This window comes from Eleutherodactylus coqui, chromosome 3 (genome assembly GCF_035609145.1).
Source record: "Eleutherodactylus coqui strain aEleCoq1 chromosome 3, aEleCoq1.hap1, whole genome shotgun sequence".
NCBI classification, from domain to species: domain Eukaryota; kingdom Metazoa; phylum Chordata; class Amphibia; order Anura; family Eleutherodactylidae; genus Eleutherodactylus; species Eleutherodactylus coqui.
This window is the reverse complement of record NC_089839.1, coordinates 247,899,573-247,924,579: the sequence shown is the minus strand read 5'-3', so window position 1 is coordinate 247,924,579 and position 25,007 is coordinate 247,899,573. Positions and strand designations below refer to the sequence as shown.

Here is a 25,007-nt window from a genome sequence, read left to right as displayed (position 1 = left end):
TAATGGCTGTTAAAGTATAAAAACATTATTCGTGTCAGAACCCCTTTAACGGTTATGGACAGTATTCCTTTTTATTTGGCAAGTAATTGCTTATTAGAAAGTACGCAGCACTGACCACATTAGTAAGTAGCTTACTTATTAAAGAGGTATTCTCATTTCAGACTTCTGGCATATCAATAACATATGTTACACAACTCAGAAAAGGTGGGTTCAGCACCTATCTCCTTTTTTGACTCTGACCTTCTACAGCCTGACAGGGCAAGGTGGTTGTGATTACATGAACAGCACAGTGGGCTTTGTTACACTGTTTCCGTAACTCTGATAGAAATCAATGTGAACAACACTGTTTGTGCAACCCTTGAGTTATGGAAACATTGCATCTCCCTGTGCCATGCTGTTCGCGCAACGCCTATTGACTTCTATGGGAGTTAAGGAAACAGCGCAGCCCAGCCATGCTTGGCTGTTTCCGCAATCCTTACTCCTTGCACACAGCGATCTTCCCATCTCGGTCATGTATGGCTGAGCACCAAACATACTCTCCAACCCAATCAGGCATGAAGAGACACAACAGCATGCTGGCCAATACAGCGATTAGCGAACATCGTGATTAATAGGATTCATGCATGATACTCATTGGGTGTCTGCAAATGTACTGCCCAGCATGCATCTCTCAACGCCTTATGTCAACTGGTGGGGGAGAACAATGGAAGATACATAATATGATCCATCATCAGATGACCATATAGACTTTTTAAAATAAAATAATAATAAAAGCAGAATACTTTCCAAAAGTCCCATTTTTATTCATTTGTAACTGCAGCCCTGAACAGTAGGGGGACATGGAGTGCGAGTGTCTTTAGGATCATTTAAAACCAATGTACACATTTCCCCATGTAATAACAGACATAGTAACAATCAGCACAATCACTGTATAGTTAGATCTGTATGTAGTGTAACAGTCTGGGATGACCTTCTCCCTCAAGGTCAAATGAGGAGTAGTCAGGTTGCCACAAATTGCAGTGCTGGATTTATTCCACATTTCCTCGTAGTTTTCGGTCCATTTAAACACTTTTGTTATAGGCAGAAATAGAGCGATTCCGTAGACGGGACCAACCGCTGTCCAACATGTATTAATTGTTAAAAATACTAACTTCCGAAGAGCGGACCTGTAGTTGTGCTTACAAATAACTCGTCTGCAAGGCAGGGAGAAGGCAATGAGACTTAGGTGGCTCCCAATGGGTGGGAAACAAGTTGAGGTTTTCTATCCCACGAAGAATACCATGTCCCTGCTGATCGAGGGAAGAAAGGCTTCCTCCCGTCGTAGTATACATTTATTTTAAATCCAGGAGCATGGATGATGGATTCTCCAAGTAAAATTTCCATAGATTAGAAAATCGGGACATAGTTGCGCCATCGATAATCCTATGGTCAGCGGACCAGCTGATGTTGATGATTTGGGCTTTCACAACCTGCCCCCTAGAGTCAAACCTTGGAACAGCCTGTAATTTAAAAGAGAATTGTGTTTAGTGTTTTTTTATTCTGAATTTATGCAGATTGAGCAACTAACATCAAAGAAAAATGTGACCTTTAGTAATATTCCACAGGATGATATTTGTTATTAGGATTAACGTGTTTGAGTAAAGAGTTGCCAAAATGGCATTGGGGGAGAGGGGTGGGGAAATAACAGGAGCCAAGCAAACTAAGACACATCATCAATGCAGAAATTAATGGTTTAGGATATGTGCTAATCTGGTAACAATAGACCTAATACAGAATGAGACTGTTCACACATCGACATGGATTTGCATGTCATAACTCTCGTATGTGATACGGACAAGAACAGGACAGAACTCGAGTTTTTTCATGCAGTCTGTGTCTACGTGAAAAAAAAAAAATGTGGTAGGGTGTGCTGCCTCGCTGAATATTACGGACGGCGTGTCATCCATTTTTTTCACATCTGACACACACATAAAAAAGACACTATTGTATTAGAGGCCTTAATAGTACAGGAGTGCTTATTGCTGGGACGACGTTAAGGGACTGAAGGGGATGAAGATAGAGGGAAAAGGGGAAAAATGGAGACTAAAAAAAGAGGGGTAAGGTGCCTAGGCGAGCCTACCACGCTTACCACATAATGACTACGAAGGTAACATTATGCCAGGACCGAGGTAAGGGGGGGGGGGGAGAGGAAGGGATGGGTAGAGTAAATCCAGAGTTGCCATGTCTTAAGGAAAGGTTTATCAAAAACTTTACTACATAGTTTTTCATTAGTAAAGAACTCATCCATCCTAGATTTACCCTCTTGTAGGAGAAAACTCATATGCTTCCAAGAGTAAAGGCGCGTTTACACGCAAAGACAATCTTTCAAACGATTGAAAGCTTGACAGTTTTAGCGATCATTTTGCATAAAGGGTTAATGGACCCTAATGTCCATTAAAACTTTATTACCTTCATTTGCGTGAAAAATGGCCTCCAGGAGCTGTTCGCAGAGCCCAGCATGTGGTCCGAGCTTGGCACACAGCTGCATTGCTCTCGCACAGGCTGTCGGCAGAATACATTGTAATCTCCAACTCCTGTGCAGAACACAGTGTGCGGTCCCAGTAATCTCTCTCCGTCTGAATGATGGATTTTAAGCTCACCTTAAAATCATCGTCCAGATGAAAAGTGAATGATGTCAGCGTTTACACACAACGATGATCGCTCATTTGCCATCGTTTGAACGACTTTTAAGCGATCATTGTTGTGTGTAAATGGGCCTTAAGCTATAATTTGCTTCACTTTGGAAAGAAAAAATAAAAAAGGTAAAAAGATAAAACTAGGTACAAGATAAAGCTTGTATGTCATGGTGTAGTAAGGCCACCCATGGTCTGTACAGAAAAGTTGCTCCAAAAATGCAAACAATTACTAAACTGCGTGCCAGGAGGGCCGATAGGTCTCTGCTCAAGTGCATTTCACAAGCTAAGAATTATATTAAGACCGCTGCCCATATAACCACAATGACTAAAAAGATACTAAAAGGCGTATTAAGACGTGCTGCCTTTTCTGTAATTGTGGTATTGGGAGTTTTCCTGATCATGGGCATGAATGCTGCTGGGAGTCCCTATAATCAACTGCTAGGATACCTACACACTGCAGAAAAATCCGCCACGGACAAACCCAATGCAAAATCTGCAGGTCTTATATGCAGGTTTACAAGGGGGGGGGGGGGGGGGGGGAATCTGCAGCAAATCCTGTGCAAATTCACATGAAAATCCGCATATTAAACATGCAGTGGATTTGTCTGTGATGGAGTTCTCCGACATTTGTGAAGGCACCCCTATTGGCTTGGCACTAGCTACTTTCCTGCAAATTGAAGTAGTGCATCGCTCCCATTAAAATAAATAGGCTGTAGAATTAATACACAGACATGCCGGGATCAACAGAGTGCTTTGTAACAGACCCTGATTAAGGCCAGTTTCACATAAGCATATTGGGGGGCATCTAAGACCCCCTAATGTGGGATGAGTGTCCTGACCAGACTGCAGGTCTACTGATCCAAACTCATGGCAAAGAGCCCTATGATGATCCGAGTTCAGGTCACGAGATTCATGGTTGGGTCAGGACACTAGTCCGTATTAATGGGCGCAAAAATATGCCCGAAATACGCCAGAGTGAAACGAAGGCCCCCTCTTAACTTGCAACTTACTAATAGGGGGACTTGAAAAGGGGTAATCTAAATAGGATAATCCTTTTATAATCCTTGGGCTAGTAAAGGACACATGAAAAGAGCTGTGCCTGCTATACATCCTAATCCTATGAAAGCGTGACTTCTTGGGTATGATGTAAAATAACTACTAGAGGGGATATAGAATTTCCAACAGAGGCGAAGGAATGTATATGTAAGAAACAGCAGGACGCCATCTTTATTATACTAATCGGGGACATAATAAGGTAACCACCACACTACAGGAGACTCATTAACTGATGCAGTATCTGACTTTATGGTATAGCGCATAGGTCAGACATTCCTTTATGTTATTAAATATATAAGATAAACGTTTATTCTGTAGAAAAAAATATATATAAAATTACATCAATTATTTAATGCAATGCACAGAGGAGCCAGCACTTCACATCTGTCAAACTGCTGGAGCCTGGCTGCGTATTCAAATTGACTTCTATGGGAGGGCAGCAAGTTTTACTAATGCACAAAAGTCCATCAGTTAAACCATCACAAAAATATCAGTACACAATATTTATGATATTTTACTATAAGGCTGCCTACATACCGACGGATTTGTGTTGCAGAATCCGGAGCGTCTCTCCGCTTTTCCCCGGTTTTTTAGTTTTAATAGGACTAAAAAGCTAAAAAAAATGATTTTTTTTTAACATTAAGGCCGCCGTCACACATGCGTTCACAAAACACTGCATTCGAAATGGCAGCATTTTATTGCAATTTCGAGTGCTGTGTTTGAATGCATTGTACAGCGTTTCAGTGTGTTTTTTTAATGCACTCCATCGTTGTTGTGAGGAGGTGCATTATAAAAAAACGCGAAAGTGCTCAAAAATCGCAGCATTCGAGCACAGGTTTGTGAAGCCTTATTGAAATCATTGGGAGCATTGTATGGCAGTTGGCACATTTGCGCTAATCACGGTAAAAAGCGGGCTTTGTGAGAGCAGCTTTAGGGTTATTTTTTTAAAATTAGTACATTTACACTAAAATAAAATATGTGAACGGGTTCCTCATTTTGTTGGGACGTTTTGCTATAGAAAATTATATAGTCTCAGATTACAGGGCGCATGTGTTTGTGTCAGCGGTGGGTAATTTTCTTTTTTATGTATATATATATATATATTTTTTTATTTTAATGGTGTAATTTCTCTTTACTTATTTTTGTAAGTATTTTTTTACCATCTATGTCCCCCATGATGTCATATAAGACCTGTGGGGGACATTCACATTGTATTTTTTTAATTTCACACTTTTCCGCTGTAGCTGGGGAGTCCATAAGAGCCCCAGTTACAGAGAAAAACATCCCCTGTAGTGACATCAGCTCTGCTGTGACAGAGGGCACCCGGCGGTCATGTGATCATCGTGTCGCATAGCGGAACTAAACACATCCGCTTTCACTCTTTGGTACATAGCAATTATTGAGCGCTATGTAGTCTGGAAAGGTTAAAAACGGCTTCTCCTTTCTGTTCTGTTCCGCTTCTCCCTTCTGTGTCTGACAGGACCCGACCTGCTCCTGCTTGATTGCAGAAGTACGGAGCAGGACTAAAGCTCCTGCAATCGGCCAGGATTAAAGCCCAGGACCAAGCGCTATATATTTACCGTGCTTGGTCCTTAAGGGGTTAAAAAAAAAAAAAAAAAAAAAAGAGACAGCCAATGTAACAAAATTGCCCCAAAGAAGAATAATTCTAATGCAGTAATATTCTAGAGACATACATAATCGTAAGGAATTACCAACCTGCAGTTTTCCGACTGCTCCAATCGCCACCTCTGGGGGCATAATAACAGGCTTTGCGTACGTACCTCCAATCTACAAAAAAGTGAGGCCATGACCAAAAAAGACAAGACATAAAACTCATCACACTAAGCTAAGATTTTATGAGCCTTTATTCACAAGATGTGTGGAGCAGTTGGCTTACCGAACCAATATTGGAGAGAGTAAATGTCCCCCCTGTCAGATCTGTAGCCCCCAGCTGTCCTGTAGACCCCAAGCTCTGCAAGCGGTTCAGTTCTGCAGCAATCTCAAAAATACTTCGAACCTGTATATTCTTCACATTAGGGACAATGAGCCCCTGTTGTGTATCCATAGCAATCCCAATGTTATGAGCAGCCTAGAAAACACAATATCTTCTTGAATGGCCCACTCACAATTTGGACACAAATGGAGAATTGTAGAATGAAAAACATACCTTATAGGTGATATTCTGACAATTTTCATCCAGAGAGGCATTGAGTATTGGGTATTGCAAAAGACCGAGACTTGCAGCCTGTGGAAAACAATAATGAAAATCCGAAGAAAGTACAAAAAGAAGAACTTTTTACTATTATTAACATCTATGGGTGGCATGGGACTACATCAAAGACTATGGGAAATCGCCAATTATAACTAGTGGACTATTTTTATTGTATAATCTTCATTGATAGAGCCATCGAAATCATCAGAAAGAGAGTAGGAATGAAAAAAAACGTATTTGAGCGAGTGCTGCCCTGATTCTCTTCCTGTTATCTGCACCGATACAGTTCACATATTTATTTAGGATTGTTTGCTTGAAACTCACCTTGAGGAAGAAAGGCATAAATGACAGTCGGACTCCACGAGACTCAGCCACAGGCTTAAGGTCCTCTCGGAGTCGGACAAGTGTTGTCATATCCACTTCATCACAGTAACCAAAGTGGGGGATTTTTAGTGCCGCGGTCATAGTTTTCACCATAGCTTTGTGGAAGCCTGATAACATTAAAACAATATATAGAGGAAGCATCAGTGGTAATACTAGCCAAGAAAAAAATACCAAAGGTAGATTAAAATAAAGAGACCTATATTTATTAGGTGCACTATACTATAAAAAATGAATCACTATCACAGTGGCTTTGCTATGAGATTTTTAACCCCATAGTAGATTTGGCCCTGGGCTTTAATCCCGGCCAATAGTAAAAATACGTTATGGGATTAAAATCTCCTGCAATGTAGAAGGAGCAGGACGGGTCTCGGCTGTTCGTTACAGCCAAGAATCTGGAGGAGAAGGCAGAAGCAATTTTTAACCTCTTCTGCCTTCTCCTTTACAGGCTACATAGCGCTATGTAGTGCAGAGAGAAAGTGCCAATGTTACTTCCACTACTCAACCCGGTGATCTTGTGACTACTGGGTGCTCCCTGCCACAGCAGAGCTGCAGGGTCCTAGCAAACCCAGATCAACTCTGTTAATGACTAATGTCACTATAAGGGGATGTTTTCCCTGTAACTGGTGCTCCTATGGATCATTCCCTTTCTTGAAGGCATCATGACAGCATACACTTGGAGGTTCTTGACCTGCTGACCTGAAGGGTCAGGAAGAGGCAGAGCATAAAAGGAACCTTCTCTCCACCAAACAGCAGTGTGTTCCAAATAACCACAGTGACAGAATACTTAACCAGAAAGTGTGTTTTTTTTGGCCTCACACCCCTCAGACAAAGAAATCATATGCATACATATTACCTCCTGTGTTAGACAAAACAAGGGTAACCATGTTGGTAGGGGGGAGGGGGGGGGGAGCCCATATGCTGTCATGATGCCTTCAAGAAAGGGAATTATCAGTAAGAAAAATTCTTGTTTTTCCTCCGACATCATGACAGTATACGCTTGGAGGAATACCAAATAACTGGCACAGGCTTTTTTAGGGAGAAATTACTGCTTGTAGCACCTTCCTACCGAAGGTTGCATCCTGACTAGATGTCCAGCCTGTATTGTTTAATAAAAGGTATGACTAGAAGTCCATGTGACTATTACAAATCTGTTCGATTGAGGCATGCGCTTTTTTTGCCCAGGAAGATGCCACCACCCAAGTAAAGTGGGCTTTCAATCCTTCTGGGGGAGGGATGCCCTTGGCCTTGTAAGCCTCCTGGGCGACTCGCCTGAGCCACCTGGCTATCGAAACTCTAGAAGCGGCTCTTCCTTTGGCCTGCCCCTGAAATTAAAAAAAAAGTTTGTCTGTCTTTCTGAAACTTTCCTTTGCCTCAAGGTACGCTAGTGCAGCTCTTTTAAATGTCAAGATTATGGAACTTCTGCTCCTTTTCGTTTTTAAAATTTAGACAAAAGGCTAGAATGACTATTGGCTGGCCTCTGTGGAAGTCTGACAAAATTTTGGGTTGGAAGGAAGGGTCTAAGGAGAATACAATCTTGTCGGGTTGAATAGTCAGTCATATATGGGGCCCTTTGCGAAAGGGCCTGGATTTCACCCACGTGCCTAGCTGACGTGACTGCCGCAAGGAGGGCTACCTTATACGTCAGCAAGGCGATGGATAGGTCTCTAATAGGTTCAAACAGGGGATCGCAGAAGGCCTGAAGGACTATAGTCAGATCCCAGGGGGACGCCGAAAGCCTTATAAATGGATGTAATCTACTCGCCCCTCTAAGAAATTTCCAAATCCACTTGTGCTCAGCAAGCGTGAGATCAAAGAATGCCCCCAAAGCCGCCACTTGGACTTTAAGGGTATTTGGACTCAACCCTTTATCCAGGCCTGCCTGGAGGAAATCTAAAATTTTACAAATGTCTGGCTGGTCTAACTGCTGGATGTCCTGACCTATCCATTCTGAGAATTTTTTCCCGACTTTGGAATAAATCTTTTCCGTCGAGGGCTTAAAGCTCTCGCTAATAGTGGAAATTACATTAGATGATAGACCCTTTTCTAAGAATTTTACCCGTTCAAGATCCATGCCGTAAGCCTGAACTTGTGAGCCTCCGGGTAAAGGAGAGGACCCTGCAGCAATAGGACCAGTCTTGGTGAAAGATGGAGAGGCTCTCCCACTGACAGATCTCAGGAGAGAAAACTAAGGTCTTTCAGGCCAATAAGGCGCCACAAAAATTACTGACAGGCTTGAACGCAGCAATTTCCTTAGGAGGAGCGGAATCAAAGGTAAAGAGGAAAAAGCGTAAGCTAAGTCCCAAACTCAGGGGTGAGAGAGGGCGTCCATGCCTAAGGCTTGTTTCTCCGAGCCTTGGGAAAAGAAAAGATGGCACTTGGTATTTGTGCTTGACACAAACAGGTCTATTTCAGGTACCCCCCATTTTGTCACGAGTAGGCTGAACACCTCGGGATGGAGTCCCCACTCTCTGGGGTCCACTTTATTCCTGCTTAGAAAGTCTGCGGCTGAATTCTCGGCTCCTTTTATGTGGAAGGCTGACAGTGACCTGGTTGTGAGTTCCGCCCACTAAAGGTACATTCCCGCTAGATGCTGAAGTAGAGGATTCCTGGTGGTACCCTGATGGCAAATGAGTGACACTGCCGTCATGTTATTGGAAAAGATCCTTACATGCTTCATCCCTAAAACGGTTTGCAGGCTACGTAAGGTTTTCCAAACCTCATTAAGCTCTCTAAAATAAAATGAACTGGATCTCTCATGAGGGTCCCATGTACCCTGTATATACCCTTGAAAGGTTGTCTGAGGACAATCACCAGTGGAGTGAGGATCTAGCCCTAGTGGAAATAGGGATTGCCCTGTCAAGTGAGGACTGTGACTTGTCCCAATTCTGGAGGATAAGTGTCTGGAGATCACAGCTGTGAAACTGGGCCCAAGGAACCACACCAATGCATGAAGTCATTAGTCCCAGGATCCGCATCGCCTCTCTTAGTGATACTGTGGATTTTTTATATAGAGCAGAACATTCTTCTAGAATGAGCTGTTTCCTTAGGGGAGGAAGGGACGAACATTGGAGACGAGCATCCAAAATAACTTCTAGGAATTTTTTTCCCGGTTTCCGGTTCCATGTTGGATTTCAGATCATTAATGACCCAGCTCAGATCCTTAAATAGCTGAAGAGTGGACCCCAAGTGTAATCTCAGAATAGTCGGGGAATCCGCCACCAGCAGGAAACCATCCAGATAGGGGACGATGATACTCCCGCGATTGCACAAACAAGCTACCATTTCAATCACCACTTTGGAAAAGATTCGTGGAGCAGAGGGGATTCCAAAGGGAAGCCGGATAAATTGGAAGTGACGGATTTCCCATTCCACTCTCAGTGCAAGTCTCAGGAACCTTTTGTGAGTTGACATAATTGGGGATGTAATAATACTCATCCTTTAAGTCAATCGTAGCCATAACGTTATCTCTACCAATCAGGGGGGTTTCGGTTCTGATAGTCTCCATTTAAAATTTTCTATGCTTGATAAATTTGTTTAATTCCTTGAGATTAATTATGGTGCGGTGGGAGCAATCTGGTTTGGGAACCAGAAAAAGAGGGGAGTAAAACCCTTTTCCCCATTCTCTTTTAGGGATGGGGATAACTGCACCTAGATCCAACAGGATCTGTACACCCTTAGGTAGAGCCTGCTCTACGGTTGGTGCCTGGATGATTGCCGCAGTGGAATCGGAAGCCCGTACTTGGACCCAGGCCCACGCAGTCCCCCGAGGTTAAAATGAATCTATTTGGAGGGCGAGATTCTAGCTCAATCTTGTACCTCTCCGCCACCAGGTGTAAAACCCATTCGTTAGTTATGTTTCCTTCTCCTGGTGCAGGGGGCTTTTAACTTTTGAATCTGGCGCCAAGCCGCGCCCCCTCCGTGTGCTCCGTCCGACTCCACGCCCTCTGGCGGAGTGTCTGACGTCATCGCTAAGCCAGGAGACCCAGAGGTAGCGGCCGCCGCCTGGATGACAGCCGCAGCGGAACCGGAAAGCCCGTACTTGGACCCAGGCCCATGCAGTTCCCAGTTAGCACCCAGGTGGGGTCCTTCCCACTGGGGTAACCGGGGCTGCCAGAAGAGATGCCACCACCGGTAAGTCCTGGAACCTGCGGCATGGGACAGCATCGCTAGAGCTCTGTCGCTGCTGTCCTGGAGGAACAGGAAAAACACAGGTGTTTGGTGGAGGTTCCTTTTATGCTCTGCCTCTTCCTGTCCCTTCAGGTCAGCAACCTCCAAGTGTATGCAGTCATGATGTCGGAGGCAAAATAGCCTTATAGGTCACGGAAAAAAAATGCTGCAAAAATTATCCTAGTAGTTGAAGAAAAAAAAAAAGGCAGTAAAACCATCACATGGGTAAAATCCCTAAAAGGTGTCTAGTCCTTTAGGGTTAATGTATTAAGCCACTCTCCACAGATATGCATGGGAGTATGAGAATAGTCAAATACTTGTGTAAACGGGACCCTCATTCTTTATAATGGTGGAGTCCATACCCTACCCAATGCTTTATATGGATATTAAACAGGCAGGATTAAATCATCAATGAGAACATTTTCAAAAGAAGCTGATCAACTACAGAAGATCATATAAACTTGTGTAAAAGTCGGGAAAACTTTGCTATGAAAGCTCTGTACATGCTTAGGTTACCTTTCAAGGGTTCTGTGACATCCTTTCCTGAGAATGCTATTGGTTTGGTAAAGGTAACTGGAATGGTTGGAGCTTTTTCCTTTAGAGATGGTGTGGAAATGTCTTTTTTGGGAGGCGGTGGTATGATCTCCATCTGGGGAGAAGGTGGCAATATGGCACCTGTTTGCTTAGCTAAAAAGTTCAGAATGTCTTCTTTTAGGATCCGTCCATCCCGGCCACTGCCAACCACTTCACTAAGCTTTATCTGAAGAAATCAGATTGCAGGAAGGTCATATAATACACAGTACATTAGGGTTCCTCTCAACTTTACCCATCAACAGAATTAATTAATTATTTCATGTATTTCCCCATCTACCACGCATGAACCCACCTCCACGAATGATATAACCTTGGCAGGCTACGGCAGCCGCCAGGTGGCATTGATTAAAAGAAAGTGCTTATGGCTCTCTGAGATTAGTGGAGCCAGCGAATTAAAACCAACGATGCCCACAGTACTCCAAAGTTGAAAATCCTTATGGACACAACCCTTTTTTTTTTATTTTTTGTTTTTTCCTTGCCACCATTAAAAATTATAAAACTCTTTTATTTATCCATCAACATAGATGTCTGAGGGCTTGTTTTTTTGCGAAACTAGCTGTATTTTTCAATGGTACTATTTAATGTATTGAAAAACTTTAAAACATTCCAAGTGGAGTAAAATGGAATAAAAACAAAATTCCACCATCTTTGGGGGATGTGTTCTTGTTTCTACAATGTACATACTACAGCACAAATGACATGATCTCTTTATTCTATGGGTCAGTACAATTACTAGGATACTAAATTCATATATTTTAAATTTCTTGCTGTACTACCTTAAAAATATCTTTGGAAAAAAATAAAATTATTTTCTGCCATCATCTTCTGACAGCCATAACTTTTATATCTTTCCATCAACGTAGTTGTGCAAGGGCTCATTTTTGGCAGGACATCCTGTAGTTTCAATTGGTACCATTTTAGAATACGTATGACTTCTTGATTGCTTTTTATAATTTTTTTTTTCTTATATAGATATAGAGTGGCCAAAAAATTCTGTTTATTTTTTTCTGCCGACGTTCACCATGTGGGATGGGATGGTAAATAATGCATTACTTTGATAGATTGAATTTTTTTTTTTATTATTATAAATTTGGCAAAAGGGACTTTATTAAAACTTTTTTACCTTTTATTTTTATTAAAACTTTTTAAAACAAAGTTTTACATTTTTTATTTTAAGTCCCCATAGGAGGTCTTGAACTTGCGATGGTTTGATCACTCCTGCAGTATGATGTAATACCATAGTGTATTACAGCAATCTGCAATGGCAGCCCCAGGAGGCATTCATAAGGCTTCGGCTGCCATGGCACCCAAACAGCACATCGTAATTTCATTGCAGGGGGCCGTTCAGAACCCCTGAACTCTAATCAGGGCACTTAAAGGGTTAACAGCTGCGATCAGCTGGCACCTATATTGTGTGGAATAGAATCAACCCCTGATCCCCTGTCCATACAAATGCCAAAACTCCAGGACATAACTGTATGTCTTGTGGCTTTATTTGCAGAAATGGCTGCAAGTAGAGCAGATGCAGCTTCAGAGCTCTGTAATGGTTTTCTAGTGCCCCGAGCCTTATAGAAATACATTAGAGTTTTCAGCCGGGGCACATTTACGGGTACATTTCTATACAGTCCAGAAATGGGTACTTTAACTTAGGAATATTCATAGAGCGTGCATGCAAGCAACCCCTCCACAATGTATTTGAAGCCTGCGCTAATTTAATCTTTTCTCAAAAGTGGAATCGGATAACCAAAGAATATAGAGCAGATATTTTAGGGGGTTTACAACAAAATATTTTGTTATTAATTAAAATAAATAAAAAATAAACCCCGCAGGCACTGGTACTTACACGCCAACTGTGTCTGCATGGTAGGAGTGCATAGTGTCAGCAAATAATGTAGCAATGTAGTCTGGTAAGCTCAGTACACGATGCCGTAATGTGTATTGTTCGTATAACTCATGTATATATTCTCATCTATTAATAAGGGAAACTTTTTTTTTTGTATAAGCCAAAAAGACTTACATTGTTCTCCATTGCAAGACGCCTGACTGCTGGAGTGGCCAGGGTCTTATGTCCCTTTATTTCTTGGTGTGTATGCTCTTGGGAAATTGCTGGAGTCTCCACAATGTCTTCTTCCGGTGCTACATCTAGGGGAAAAACATATAGAATACTTAGAAAATGTATGCAGAGAGCAAAAAGCAAGTAAATTAATTTGGTTCTCTCTAGAATACCCAACTCCGAAGTGTGGCAAAGTTCTGATTATTCCATGGCAAAACAATCTAACCAAGTTAGAAAGCTACCGATGTCCCCACCGAGAGAACGTGGCTTAAAGAGAATCTGTCACAAAGTTTGAATTGCATGTCCTTCTCAGCTAACAAGTGGCTCAAAAGCACATTCCTGGATTTCTTTGTTAAAAATTAATAAAATGGCTACAAGATGCCCAGAAACAGACACAATAGCCTATGGCATATGGGCAAATAAGCCTTAAAATAGTGGTCTAGTCACTTACAACTGGTCGCTCTTCTTGTGTCCTCATCTCATGTTCTTTTAAGATGTGCACTAAATACCCAAGGCCAGTCGCACATCTGCGTTACTACCTCAAATTGGAGGCTCCGTCGCAGATCTGGCTCAAAATACCGCAATAAAAAACGGTGCATGCAGAGCTTTTCTTCCGTTCAAAAGCCGGGCAGCTGGGTGGAAACCAAACAGATCCCAGTATAGTCAACGGGGTCCGCTTGATGCTGTTCAGTTTCATACAGCGACTGAGCCGTTTGGCCGCAGGCATTCCTCTTTCCTTACCCCTGAACAGAGCAGGAAATTGGAATCCCAGGCGCAGGTGTGTAGCCACCCTGACACAATTGGAATATGCACTACTGTCATATGAGATTATGTTTCAATATTTACATTTTTTGTATCTTTTTTCTTGTTTGTGTGAATTTCACATGCTTACCCATTCATCAGTGTTAAAAATATTAAAGTGTTCCCCTGCTCTCAGCCTCTGGCCTCCCATCTCCCTATGCGAAGCCCTGCCACACTCACTTACAAAGGCGCCGAGCATCTTCCCTGCCGATCCGCTCCCTCACACCTCTGCTGACACTGCAGGTACTTGCGCCTCAGAGCTCTGTCGTCGTTCAGCCGCCCCCAGGAATGTTTGTTCCACCTCGGCGCTTTGTCTCGGCCGCCTGCTCTGCATCTCCCCTGCGATTGGCTCCCTCACAGCTTCGTCGTTCAGCCCGCGCAGCCCTAGTTTTGTGTCTTCGGCCTGACTGTTTCGTCCCGGCCACCGGCTCTCTGCCACTGTGGCTGCTGACACCTCTGTCCCTGGCGCCGGGCACTGTGAGTATTGTCCCCGCTGTCCATAGTGCCAGTGGGGACGGTGCTCGCTGTGTCCGGCACCGACTGCAGCTGACATTCCGGGTCTCCCAATAGTGTTACAGTGGGGCAATCCTGCGGCCCCACTGTGGGCTGCGGGTTCCGGGAACAGTGAGCAGCCACATCGCCCAATCCACTGGTGCGGGGCGTCACCGGACTGTCGGGCGGCCTGCATCTTGTCGCCGCTCCTGCTTTCGGTGGTGACAGGATACAATGATACCGCGCTGAGAAAGAGCAGGTAGGAAGCAACAATGTGACAAAAAAACGCAATTATATGATGACTGCTTTAATAAAGACCCCATCCAGTAGCTTTTATATAAAAAAAATAAAAAAAATATTAAAGTGCTAATGACCCCTTGTTTGTCCATCTGTGTGTGCTAAGTGAATTATATGCAGAGCTTGACAGTACCTGTGATGATGTCACCATCATGTAATCAGTTACCGGCTCTTAGCACCACCCCCTGATTACATGACAGTGACATCACAGGTCCTTTATCCTTGTGCGCTGAATGAAAGATTATGGGTGGATTACATCGCTCACAAACCCCTGTGGCCTCAGTTGCTATGGATACACTAGTACTCAGTCTGGCAGTTTGTACCTGCTTGTGAGACATCTGGACACCTGTGTGGAGACTCCAATTAATTACACCTCACAAATTTACACATATATAGCTTGTGTGCTGACAGGACCTGTGATGATGTCACTGTCATGTGATCAGTCACATGGTCTCTAAGCTGAATGAGGGATTATGGGTGGCCTACATTCCCCACAAACCCCAGTGGCCTCAGTTGCTATGGATACAGCAGTACTCAGTCTGGCAGTCTGTACATTGTGAGACAGCTGGGCACCTGTGTGGAGACTCCAATGACAACTCACAAATGTCTACATACATAGCTGGCAGTGCATATTGACCAACAACATTGAAGCATCGTCCTTCACCGCTATTTTCACATCTCCTGAACGTGATATCATGTCATCCCTAATGCCGCCAACACCAGTCCAGCCTTTATCTAATTGTCAACCGTTGTCCAGTGTTGGAACAAACCATTGCTGTTGTGCAAACATGTCACCACAGAGGGTTCAACGCCACCGTGAAGCCAATGCAGTTTACATGACACAGCGACAAGCTATGATTTCACCTTAGCCACCAACTGAAATTTGTCTATCTCACGCAGCAGATATGCGAAAGCTACGAGTAAACATGTCTCCTCAGTGAGCTACTGAAGTTCATAAATCACATGCAGCTCATACACAAAAACAATGTAGCAGAGCTGTGTGGGGCATTGCGCCAACAAAAACACTGATACTATAATTTCCTAATAATTACTAGTACAGTAATGAAAGTAAAAATGACAACCCCCACTTTTTTCTAAAAGAAAATAAACAAATTATCTACTGTATATACTTGAGTATTAGCCGATCCGAGGATAAGCCGAGACAATAGGTTTTACCACAAAAAAACTGGGAAAACATATTGACTCGAGTATATACTAGTAAAAAAAAAAAAAAAAAAAAAAAAAACCTTCATACTCACCTCCCAGCCGGCATCTGTGTCTGTGCGACGAGCTTCTTGAATTTTCCCTACTGTCATCCTCCGCCATCCTCTCTGCTTGGCTCTGTCAGCTGGTGCTCGATCCAATCACAGCGCTTACTTACACAGCACTGACGGCAGGGGATTTGAAAGCAGAGCAGGGATAATTCTAAAGCAGCTTGATTGGCTGTGAATGATCGAGTACCGGCTGTGATTGGCTGACGCTCGATCCAATCACAGGTCTTACTTACACAGCGCTGACGGCGGTGGATGACAGAGCCGAGTAAAGAGACACAGACGCCGGCTGGGAGGCGAGTATGGATGGTTTTTTTAAGACTTCCCTGACTTGAGTATAAGCCTGGGGGGGCTTTTCATCACAAAAAAAAATGTCCTGAAAAATTAGGCTTATACTCGAGTATATACAGTAATTAAAAAAGGCATTCCCAGTTCTTTATTGCTATAGCATGACAATAAATGATGGCATACCATATTGGCATAACATTATGTTCAGTGGAAGACCGACCCACCCAGAGAACAAAGGGATGGATGCCCCATCAGGATATCGACTGCACAGTAGTACTTCTAGGCCACCTGCTATGCAGGGAACTGCAAGGCCCCTCTATAAGACTTCTCTATAAGTGAATTAGGCTATGTTGTAGTTCTTTGCACAATGGACCACTAGAAGCATTCTCTGTCTAGGAAAAGAAATCAAAAAAGGAGCTGCAGCAATTAACTACTGATGTAGGTCCTTCATTCTAAGGATCAGTGGAGACTTGGGCTGTCTTAAAGTAATAAGCCATAATTTATTTTAGTGGAAAACTCACTTTAATGGTCCATACCAGAGTATATTTTTCCAAGAAAATAGAAAAACAGAATCTTACTCCATTTTAGCTAATATAAGAGGAGAAGGAATTGAAGGCATAAATAAAACAATATATCTCAACCCGTAGACAACAGGCTAAAAGAGGAGGACGGGGCTTATGAGATACGTTGCAGCAATCCAGCTTTAACTTGACATGTCACAATATCTTAATTTAAGGGTCTATGGTTTCTTTGGCTTTTTTTCCCAAATCAGCACCATTTCTAACATTATTCTGTCTCTATGTTGCACAGAGCTAGGATAGTGCTATCCCCCTGCGGAACTAACGATAGGACTGTAAGATTAAAGTAAAGTGGAGAATATCTTAAATACTCGGCTGAGCAGAATGACAGAGTAAACTTATTACAAACCTTTCAAAACATCCGTTTCAATATCCACCAATGGTTTCCCAACAAGAGCGATGTCATCTACATTGTAGTACAGCTTCCTGACAATCCCATCATAGCGACTGGTGATGGTCACTGAGGCTTTGTCACTTTGAACTTCACAGATACTATCAAACTGGGACACTGTGTCACCTTCCTTCACGTACCTAAAGGATTGAAAGGACAGATCTTGAGAATTAAACATCTTGTATATGGCAAGGTAGGAAAGAAGATCCTGAAAGACTGCAAATGCAAAAGAAATCATTTAGTGGATTACAAGACTATCACTATTCCTTTCCAGACCCTATATACTCCAGACATAAGATAGCCGTCGTAGAATAATTATGTTCCCTCACAGAATTGGGTGTCCCGGTGGACATATCATTTCTATGGAGAGTAGCAGATCAGACACCTCTTCGAAGGAGATAATAGTGTACAGTTGGACTATTTCCATAGAAATTAGGGTTATTTTACACTGACAGCTGTCCCATCGATTATCGCTGGAGATCTCTTCCAGCTACTCTCCTCCATTCAGAGTAATCAGGAAGGGCCAAGTCCAGCACATGGCAGGTACGATCAGCTCCCAATGGACCCAACTGACTATGGTTAGCCTCATCAGGTTTCCATCCTGTCCTCCAGCATTTTGCGTCACACTGCTTCATTTTCAGCTTCCGACACAGATGTAAAGATCGTCAACTTAAAATTGCTGCTACTGTACATGTTACTATAAAAGGTACTGATTAGATGGCATATAGTTTTCTGCAATCTTTCAAGAATATGTGTTGAGGCTTACCATTTCTCAATACAAGATTACAATCTCAACAATTATCTTATAAAGTCTGATCCAATTCCAATTTTCTAATTCTACCCCTTCAGTCATGTCCGACTATTGGATGCTCTGTAGACCAGTCCTCTCCATGATTCTCTATTCTCTACGGCTGCTTTCAATTGCCTTATATCTATTACTGTGTCCTTCTAGATGGTGTCCAGCCAATGTGTCTTGTCTTCTCGGTTCCCTTTTACCACGGACCATTCCAAGTTGCATCGCTTTTTCTGGCGAATATACCCTCATCATGTGTCCAAAGTCAGTCTCTGTCTCATGAATTTGCTTTCCAGGGACACCTCTGGGTTGATACAGTCTAGGAGAGCTTAGCTTGGTTGGTGACCCTAGCTGTCCAGGAGATTTGTAGAGGTTTTCTCCAACACCACAGCTCGAAAGTATCAACTTTTCTTCTATCTACTATTCTCAAGGTCCATGTCTTACAGCCATATATTGCAGTCAGGAAGACGATGGCTGTGATTAACCTTCATTTAATGGTGACTGAGACATCCTTGCACTTCCATATTGGTTGCATGCTCACCATGGTCGTACGCTCCAGTGCTAATCAATGCTTTATCTCACCTGTCAAGCTGCCACTATGACCTATCATAGGGTTATCAAGGTCTGACGCTGGCTGAAACGCGTTTCTGGTTTTATTGAATGCTGAGACACTATTAATAAAGGCAAAGGTTTTCCATACCTCTGAAGGCGAACGTCTTTTTTTGCTGAACTTTCATATGAATTTCGTGGTGGACTGCATGACTTGCCAACAGGTTGGATACACAGCCGGAGTATAAGGATCAGGTGAAAACAAGAGAGGGTGAGCACATATGTTTTTTTGTCTTCAGCTGTTGCAACGAGACCACATTGAGGAGGAGGGGGACACAGGACACCCGTTCCTAGGAGTAGTGGGTGTTAACTAGCGCTCTTTTATTAGGCTAATCAGATTATAATTCTTTTCCATATCTCTGTAATTAAATTGCGCCTCTTATTGCAATAATAATAATTATTATATTTATTTGTATAGCGCCAACATATTCCGCAGCGCTTACATAGACGGGGAATACAGAAAGACAAAAGTACAAAAATTACAGAACCACGGTTACATAGTAATCAGTTGATGGAAACAATAGGGGTGAGGGTCCTGCTTCAACGAGCTTACATACTACAAGTAATGGGGTGATACAGAAGGTAAAGGGGCTGGAGATGTGCCCGGTATGTGCACGCATTCAGGATGGATTGAAGGGGGTAGAGCCTGGAGCAGGGGAGGCCTATCAGTAAGAAAAGCTAACACAGTGAACAGTAAAGCATTTCATATCTTACCAGTCTTTCACTGTAACCTCTGTGATTCCCTCTCCGATGTCGGACAACTTGAACTGTACAATCTGGCCATTCAACGCTGAAAAATAGAGAAGAGTAATCTGCTTCTCAATGAGTAACATGAACCGTATAAGCAAGAAAGAACACCGAGGGTGAACAGTCAGTAGTAACAATATTACTTTTTCTGCCACATATTGTGCTAAAACCTGAACTTCCTAGCTAGGCCACAAGAAATAAATGATAATATATTATTTTTGCTGTCAGAAAAAACAACGTTACTCCCATAAATTCAGCAGACACTCAATTCTGTATAGTTGAGCAAATTTTGCCATTTGACCCCTTGAGTGGCACGCCCGGAAATTTTCCGGGACAAGCTCCACTGCCCATAGCAATATAGCCTGGAAGATTTCCGGGCTATGTATCACTATGGGAGCTGCAGAGCACAATGCCACAAGCAGTGGCAGTGTGCTCTGTCTGCACAGTCCCACAGAGAACCGATGCAGGATTTAAAAAAACAGAAGCAGAAAGATATTGCCGATCTGCTGGCAATCTCCCGCTTCTGAATTCAAACTCCTGCACTGGTTTGTTTACAGGTTGCCATAGAGACCATCGGCTTGTCAGAAGCAAGCTGATGGTCTCTGCGGCAAGTAGAGCTGGTGCTTGGCTGTCAGAGGACAGCCAGGTACCAGCTCTTACAGCAGAGATCAGAGAAAACCTCCGATCTCTGCTGTGTTAACCCTTTAAATGCTCCAGTCTATGTGACTGCAGCATGTAAAGTGCTGTAACCATCGGACCCCCGGAATGTGATCAGGGGGTCCTGATGGGTCTCTGTGGAAGTCCCCTAAAGGGACAAAAAAAAAAAAAAGAAAAGTTAAAAAATTAATAAAACAAAAATCACTTGCCTCCCTTTGCTTTGTAAAAAGTTAAAAATAAAATTACACATGTGGTATCCCTGCATTGTAATGACCCAGAGAAGGATGTTAGTACATTATTTAACCCCTTAATGACACGGACCCTTTTTTTCTTTTTTCTCCCATTTCTTTTTTTCCTCCCCCCCCATTTAAAAAATCATAACTCCTTTATTTATTCATCGACGTCGCTGTATGAGGGCTTGTTTTTTTGCGGGACGAGTTGTATTTTTCAATGGTACTATTTAAAGTAGCATATAATGTACTGAAAAACTTTTACAAAATTCTAAGTAGAGTAAAATGAAAAAAAAAATGACATTCCACCAAATTTCAGTGCGTTTTGTTTCTACGGCACACAAACTGCAACAAAAATGACATGATAACTTTATTCTATTGGTCAGTACGATTACTACGATACCAAACTTGTATAGTTTTTTTTTTATGTAGTACTTGTATTTTTTTTCCAAAGACATTTAATTTTTAAAAATTATTTTCTGCTGTATCTTCTGCGTGCAATAACTTTCTTATTTTTCCATCAACGTACTTGAGCAAGGGCTCATTTTTTGCGAGATGTCCTGTAGTTTATGTTAGTGCTAATTCAAAATACATACGACTTTTTGATCTCTTGTTATTGCATTTTTTCTGGGAGACAGGGTGACTGAAAAAGTGCATTTCTGGCATTCTTTATTTATTTTTTTCGGACTACGTACAACGTGTGGGGTAAATAATGCACTACTTTGATAGATTGGACTTTTATGGACACGGCGATACCAAATATGTATTTTTCTTTTACGATTTAGATTTTTTAATTATAGATATGGCAAAAGGAGGGTGATTTAAACTTTTATTACTTTTTTTTTTTTTATAAGTGTGAAAAAGTCGTGAAAAAGAAAAAAACTATTACAATTTAGTATTGGCATAATCGTACTGGCCTGTAGAATTACTTTAATACATTATTTATACTGCTCAGAGAATGCAGTGAAAAATAAAAATAAAAAACATGCTAGAATTACAGATTTTTTAAATCTTGCCACTAGAAAAAAACGGAATAAAAAGCGATCAAAATTTTACATGTTCCTAAAAATTAGATAAATGAAGGCTAGAGTTCATCCCGCAAAAAACAAGGCCTTCTAGAGCTCTGGCAATGGTAAAAAAAAATTAATACAGCTCTTGGAATGTGGCAACACAAAAGCAAACCTTTAAGAAAAAAAAATTTTTAAATGTACAAAAATAGCAAAACCAAAAAAATAAAAAAAATAAAAAAAAACAGTATAAGGGCGCATTCAGACGATCGTAAATCGGCTGGGTTTTCACGCCCAGCCGATATTTGTCGTCCCTCTCTGCAGGGGGAGGAAGCTGGAAGAGCCGGGAGCAGTGTACTGAGTTCCCGCCTAGCCACTATTTGCAATGGTAGAGCCGGAACAGGGGCAGAGCTATGTCTGGGAACTTAGCTCCACCCCTTCCCGTCCCCTCCCATTGCAAATAGTGGTGAGGGGCTGAGAGGGGGTGGAGAGGAGGCGGGACTTCAGTAAACTGCTCCCGGCTCTTCCAGCTTCCTCCCCCTGCAGAGAGGGACGACGTATATCGGCTGGGCGTGAAAACCCAGATGATATACGATCGGCTGAATGCACCCTAAACTTGGTATCACCGGAATCGTGCTGACTCAGAATAATGTTATCACATTATTTATTCTGCACGCTGAACGCCGTAAATATGAAATCGAAAAAACAAATGGTAGAATTTCTTTTTTTCCCCCAATCTCCCCACAATTTTCTTTACAAAAGTTATGCAATACATTATATATACCCAAAAATGATGCCATCAAAAAGTACAACTTGTCCCGCAAAAAACAAGCCCTCATATGGCCGTGTCAATGGAAAAATGAAAAAGTTATGGCTCTTGAAACGAGACTGCAAAATTAGTTGAAATTAAATGATTAGACCCTTTAAAAAACCTGCCCTGGTGGGTTTAACAGGGTGGCAAGAAACCCGCCACTCAAGGGGTTAAAAGGAGTATTCGAGGATAGCTCATCAATAGCTGATTGGCTGGGGTTAGCCGCTTTGAATTCCCACCAATCAGCTGATTGTCCAGCCTGCTGTCAATCTAGTGGGCTGGACATTGTCATCTGTGGTCAGCATGGAAGTGTAAAAGACAGTATCACTCTCATTGAAATCAATGATAGAGATGCCTCCTATTACAATTCCAGCTCTGACCGCAATGAGGAACCAGAAGTGTAATAGGAGGCATCACCACCATTGATTTCAGCAGACACCTGGCCCCGCTACACTGACAACTGATCAGTTGATCAATGGGGATCCCGAGCAGCTGACCCCAGCTATACACTATTGATAAACTATGCAGAGGATAGGTTATCAATAGTAAAAGTTCCAGAATACCCCTATAATGACAACACCATGTTAACCTATCTTCATAGTGAGTTAGTTGGTACTTACCATAGGCCGTTCTGAAGCTTCTTAGTTGCAGAGGTTGTGGGATCACTGAAGGAGGCTGCTTCTTGCATGACTTCACTAGTAAAAAGCGGTTGCATACGATCACCTGTCTAAAACTGGCCTGGAGAAGAAACATCCAAGATGGAAATCAATGACAATATATAAAAAACAAAGGCATCAAGAAGTGCAGATCAGCAAAGGTGAACGTCATACAACAGTACACCATTAGGGATTATTTAGACGACCGTATATCGACTCGTTTTTCACGCCGAGCCAATATACGGTGTCCTTGACTGCAGGAGGGGGGGGGGATGGGAACTGAGCTCCCGCCCCCTCCCCGCCCCTCTCCACTATTTGCAATGGGAGGGGTTGGCCAGGGGTGGGGCTAAGTGCTGGTACTTAGCCCCCCCCCCCCCATCTCGCCCCCTCCTATTGCAAATAGTGGAGAGGGGTGGAGAGGGGGCAGGAGCTCAGTTCCTGCTCCTGGCTCTTCCATCCTCCCCCCCCTGCAGACAAGGACACCGTATATCGGCTCGGTGTGAAACCCGAGCAGATATACGGTCGTCTGAAATAGCCCTTATAATTATAGGAAAGCAGATAGTTTGTGCAGAAAATCTGCAAGGTTTCCACTGCATGGGAACATAGGGCTCAGGCAAGTACGGACCGATCAATTGGAATCCCTGCGGTTCCTTAATACAGAGCAGTATTTTTGCACAATGTGTGTATTCACCCCTCCCCATTGACTTCTATAGGGACCTTTAACGCACAGAAAAGTATCCTGCATCCGAAATCCGACACGGTCATGTGCAGGTGGCCTAAGGGTGTATTCACACATCGATTTGCTGCAGATTTTTGTGCAAGTCTGCAGCAGATTTCACGCTTTCAATTTGGATTCAATTGAAAATGTGAAATCTGATGCAGATCCGCAGCAAATCACTGTTTGTGAACGCACATAACAGAGGGCTGGGGCTAATTCGCTACAGATTTGCAACAGGTTTCACCCTTTCAATTGAATTCAATTGGAAGGGGTGAAATCTGCTGCAGATGTGCAACAAAGCCTGCAGCAAATCAGTGACATGTGACCACACCCTACAGCTGGTAATAAACAGGATACATCGCTGCCACAGATGTTAACAGTGTTGTCAGACATGTATCTTCTTGCTGGATAAAAGGTACAATTGTAACATCCAAGGACAAGGGGTGTATGCTTATTTCGGTCCATGATCAGGCAGGAATACGCTGTTGCCTTCCATATTTCTGCCTATCAGTAGTCTTTTAACTCACGTGAATTCGCAGTGTATTTATGCGTGTAAAAAAAAAAAAAAAAAGCACTATGAAAAAAAAGGTTCAGTACTGTGTTAGCCAGTAGGGTCCATAGAAGAACCTGAAAACTTACTATAACATCATGTATTTTTGTTAGTCATTAAAAGGCATCATATCTACAAGATTACTTGGTTTCTCTTACTGAGAACAATCACAAAAAGAAAGCACAAAATAGCAGAAATGTGCAGAGGTACGCAGCTAATACACAGGTTTTCTGCGAATTTACGCATGCCCATTGATTTCAGTTGGCTATAACGGTGTGTAATACGCACCAAGATCGGTCATGCTGTTTTTTGTTTTTTTTTCTCACATAACCAAAAGTCACATGAAAAATAGGCAGCAGTGAGCGCCCCCATTGAAATCAGTGGGCTCTATTCACTGCATATTTCCGCTCGTGTGAATGAGCCCGTAAAGGTCTGATAACTGTTCTGAATGATGAAAAATGTGAATAATAATACTCGATCATCAGGTCTATAAACCCAGAAATAGCAAATAAGTTAACTATATGTAGAGCTAAAATCTGATGTGCACGATATCTGCAAGTGATCGTGTGCAGTTTACAGCACTGATCTCCCTGGATCACTGGGGAACTTCATGCACAGGGCACTGCCAGGGTGGCAGACAATGTAATCACCAGCTCCGCCGCTGCTCCCCTCTACAAACAGCCGCTCATCTCACCAGACGGCCGAATGACCGGTTGCAGCTCCTCAGGGCTCTCACAGCCGCCATCTTTCCCGGAAAAGCGGCGCCCACCAATCCCGTTAGGAATCTGCTCAGGGCAACCAACCAGCAAAGAGCAGAAGATACAATGTGTCAATTCCAAGGAGAAGGGGGCGGGGAGGAGGTGTGCGAGGCGGCAACCAATCAGCGCCAGCACAAACGTCTGCCCTGTGCCAGTAGAGGGCGGGGCTTCCACACAGATAAGGCTGGTTATCAGCAGTGGGTGGTGTCTGT

At 42.8% G+C, this 25,007-nt stretch overlaps 1 protein-coding gene across 1 annotated transcript; it reads right to left on the bottom strand.

Annotated features, from left to right (window-relative positions):
- Window positions 1-779: 779 nt before the first annotated feature.
- On the bottom strand, window positions 780-24,870 carry DBT (dihydrolipoamide branched chain transacylase E2). Its single transcript, XM_066597227.1, has 11 exons — window positions 24,732-24,870; window positions 22,734-22,851; window positions 19,376-19,451; window positions 17,218-17,399; window positions 13,106-13,230; window positions 11,011-11,254; window positions 6,268-6,434; window positions 5,899-5,976; window positions 5,629-5,820; window positions 5,448-5,519; window positions 780-1,499 (listed from the first exon to the last, which is right to left on the bottom strand). The coding sequence occupies exons 1-11, from the start codon at window positions 24,780-24,782 to the stop codon at window positions 1,332-1,334; spliced, it is 1,473 nt and encodes a 490-aa protein (XP_066453324.1). The 5' UTR covers window positions 24,783-24,870; the 3' UTR covers window positions 780-1,331.
- Window positions 24,871-25,007: the final 137 nt, after the last annotated feature.